The 2,533-nt window shown below is 48.2% G+C and overlaps 1 protein-coding gene across 1 annotated transcript in view; it reads right to left on the bottom strand.

Annotated features, from left to right (window-relative positions):
* Positions 1-477: 477 nt before the first annotated feature.
* Positions 478-2,533, bottom strand: part of OAS2 (2'-5'-oligoadenylate synthetase 2) — an 18,758-nt gene continuing 16,702 nt past the window's right edge. Inside the window, 3 exon segments of the mRNA XM_077748065.1 lie at positions 478-983; positions 985-1,068; positions 2,237-2,390. Of these exon segments, the coding sequence (XP_077604191.1) occupies positions 957-983; positions 985-1,068; positions 2,237-2,390 (265 nt within the window). The 3' untranslated portion in view covers positions 478-956.

The following is a 2,533-nucleotide window of genomic DNA, read 5'->3' as shown; positions in this document are numbered from 1 at the left end:
CTTGGGAGGTTGGGGGGGGGTGCGGCCAGAAGTCACAACCCTCCAATCAGGTGCCTGGCATTTCCGGCATGACCCTTCCCTCCCTTCAAACTATTACCTAAGGGCCCAAACCTAGTTAGCATAAACTCAGGAATGGTTGGAAGGAATAGAAAAGACTCTCCTATCAGGAAATTCCAAGGGGTTCTGAATCTCTGTGCCAAGATCTGGGGACAAAGACTAGATATATTCTTTATTATATGATGGTTAGAATATGTGGTAGTAGTAAAACTTTAAGTGGATCTATAGGTTAAAACACTGAGACATTCAAGTATCTCTGAAGCTAGAGCCTTTAGATTTGGCAAGAAGACACTCATGGGTGGGGGCGGGGGAGAATGTAGGCTAAGAAGGAAAAGACAATAAGCTATTGTAGATGTAAGGCAACTGTTGTAATCCAAGCCTTTGGAGGATTTTAGGGCTAAGAAGACATCGGCTCACTACTGGCTGAGGAGACCTTTAATTCAGCAGGTGTAGACAGACAGGGTTTTGTATGTGGAGGGAACCAGACAGGAGGCAGGCAATGTGGAGGAGTGGGAGAGCAAGGTTGTGGAATTATAGGAACCAAGAGGCAGGTGAAGGGCTTCCTTTTGGGAATACGGAGAGATCCTTCTGCTAAGGCTTGAAGGAAAAGGAAGGAGCAACTTGGAAAACATACAATGGTTGATAGAAAACATGGCGCCCATGAAACACAATGGCTGACAGAAATATGGCGCCCATGAAGCTGGATGAGAGCGGATATTTTGGGCAAGGCAGGTCACTTGCAGAGTGAGCATTCAGCAGGGTGACACCATGAAGGACTTAGCGGTGATCCTGACTTCAAGAGGAGTCAAAGAAGCGAGAGAAGGAGTAGTGGAGATTGGCAAGGGATTGTGATTCCATGCAGTGAACTGGTTCTTTAAAAAGCAGCTGCCAGAAGACCTCTAGAAGTTTCTTCTCGCATTAGCATTCCAGGGTTCTACGACTTCTGAATGAGAACACCTCATTGACAATAGGATGGATCCCAACTCCATAACTTCCTGGAGTCTGCACTGTCTAGAAAGAAAGAGATATACGTGCGAGAATAACACATATGCTAAGCAGTTAAAATCATTGGTTAGAAGAGTCAGGAAAAAAAAAAAAGAAGGAAGTGCATCCGAGAGGGTTAGTCTTACCAGGGACAGTTTTTACATGCTGGTTGTAGTGTGGATCTTGAGAACTACAGCTGACTCTGGAGTTAGCTTCTAAAGCTGGGTTCTCACCCGAGGGGGAGCATTTTGCTCCCCACAGGGCATGAGGCAATGTCCTGAGACATTTTTAATTGTCACGACTAGGTGGCATCTAGTGGGTAGAGATTTGGCATGTAGCCCAACACCCTACAATGTACAGCATGGCCCGCCCACAACAAAGAATTATCTGGCCCAAATGTCAGTAGTCGCTGAGGCTGAGAACCCCTGCTCTGAAAGAAGCTTGAGAAAGAACGTGGTGAGACGAGGTTTACCTAGGGGCCAGGTATCTGGGGGAGGAAGTAGTGCTTTGGTCAGGTGTGGCAGACACACTTGGTCACCTCACCCAGCTTCCATCTACAGCTGCTTTCACCCTACTTTTTGAAGTCACTTTTGAGTTATGGGGAGTCACACGACCTTTCTGGGCCACGAAATGTAGGAGAATTTACTGGATGACGTTTCTAATAAGATACCCAGTCGTTATGATCTTCTCCTTTGCTGTTCCTCCTGTTTGGACGGAACCTGCCGCCTGCAGGTGCGGCACTATCAGGATTCAACTTGACAAATAAAGAGGGTGGAGCCAGAAAGATCTGGGGACACCCCAGGGGACATTGGGCAACGTCTGGAGACATTTCTGGCTGTCCCAGCTGGCGGGTGGTGCTACTGGCCTCTAGTGGGTAGAGATCAGGGGTTCTGCTCAGCACCCGACACAGCTCAGCACAGGTCTCCGTGCAAAGACCTATCGGACCCCTACACGGGAACCGTGCCATGGCGGAGAACCCGCTAGAAGGAAAGCACAGTGGAGCTGGCGCATGAGTCCTCGATGTCCTGCCTTAGGGTTTCTCGTATCGGGAAGGGAAAAGCTAAACTATTTCAGCTCCTCTGTTGGGCTCTCTGTTACTTGTGGCTGAATGAATTCCAAGTTGCGACGGCAGAAGCTCTTTGTAAGCTTGTCACGGGGTAGCCCTCAGGGGACACTCCCTTTAGATGATTCTTACTGGCACTTTCCACGATCGTACAGGATAGCCAGTCCCATCTTTGAAGCAGAAAGAAGACAGCCATTCAGTAGCTTCTTTTGCCAGAAGATGCCAGCACCAGCGGTCCCCTCCGCCTACGTCACCAGTGGGTTCGGCTGGGTCCAAGATCACGGGCCTGAAGGAGATGCAGAAGCATTACAGGCATGCTTTTTATTTTATTTTATTTTATTAAAAATTTTTTAATGTTTTATTTATTTCTAGGAGAGAGAGAGAAGACAGCGTGAGCAGGGGAGGGTCAGAGAGAGAGGGAGTCACAGG

This window comes from Crocuta crocuta, unplaced genomic scaffold (assembly GCF_008692635.1).
Source record: "Crocuta crocuta isolate KB4526 unplaced genomic scaffold, BGI_CrCroc_1.0 scaffold29, whole genome shotgun sequence".
Classification (NCBI taxonomy): Eukaryota; Metazoa; Chordata; class Mammalia; order Carnivora; family Hyaenidae; genus Crocuta; species Crocuta crocuta.
Note: the sequence above shows the minus strand (reverse complement) of the source record. Positions and strands in the feature narration are given on the sequence as shown.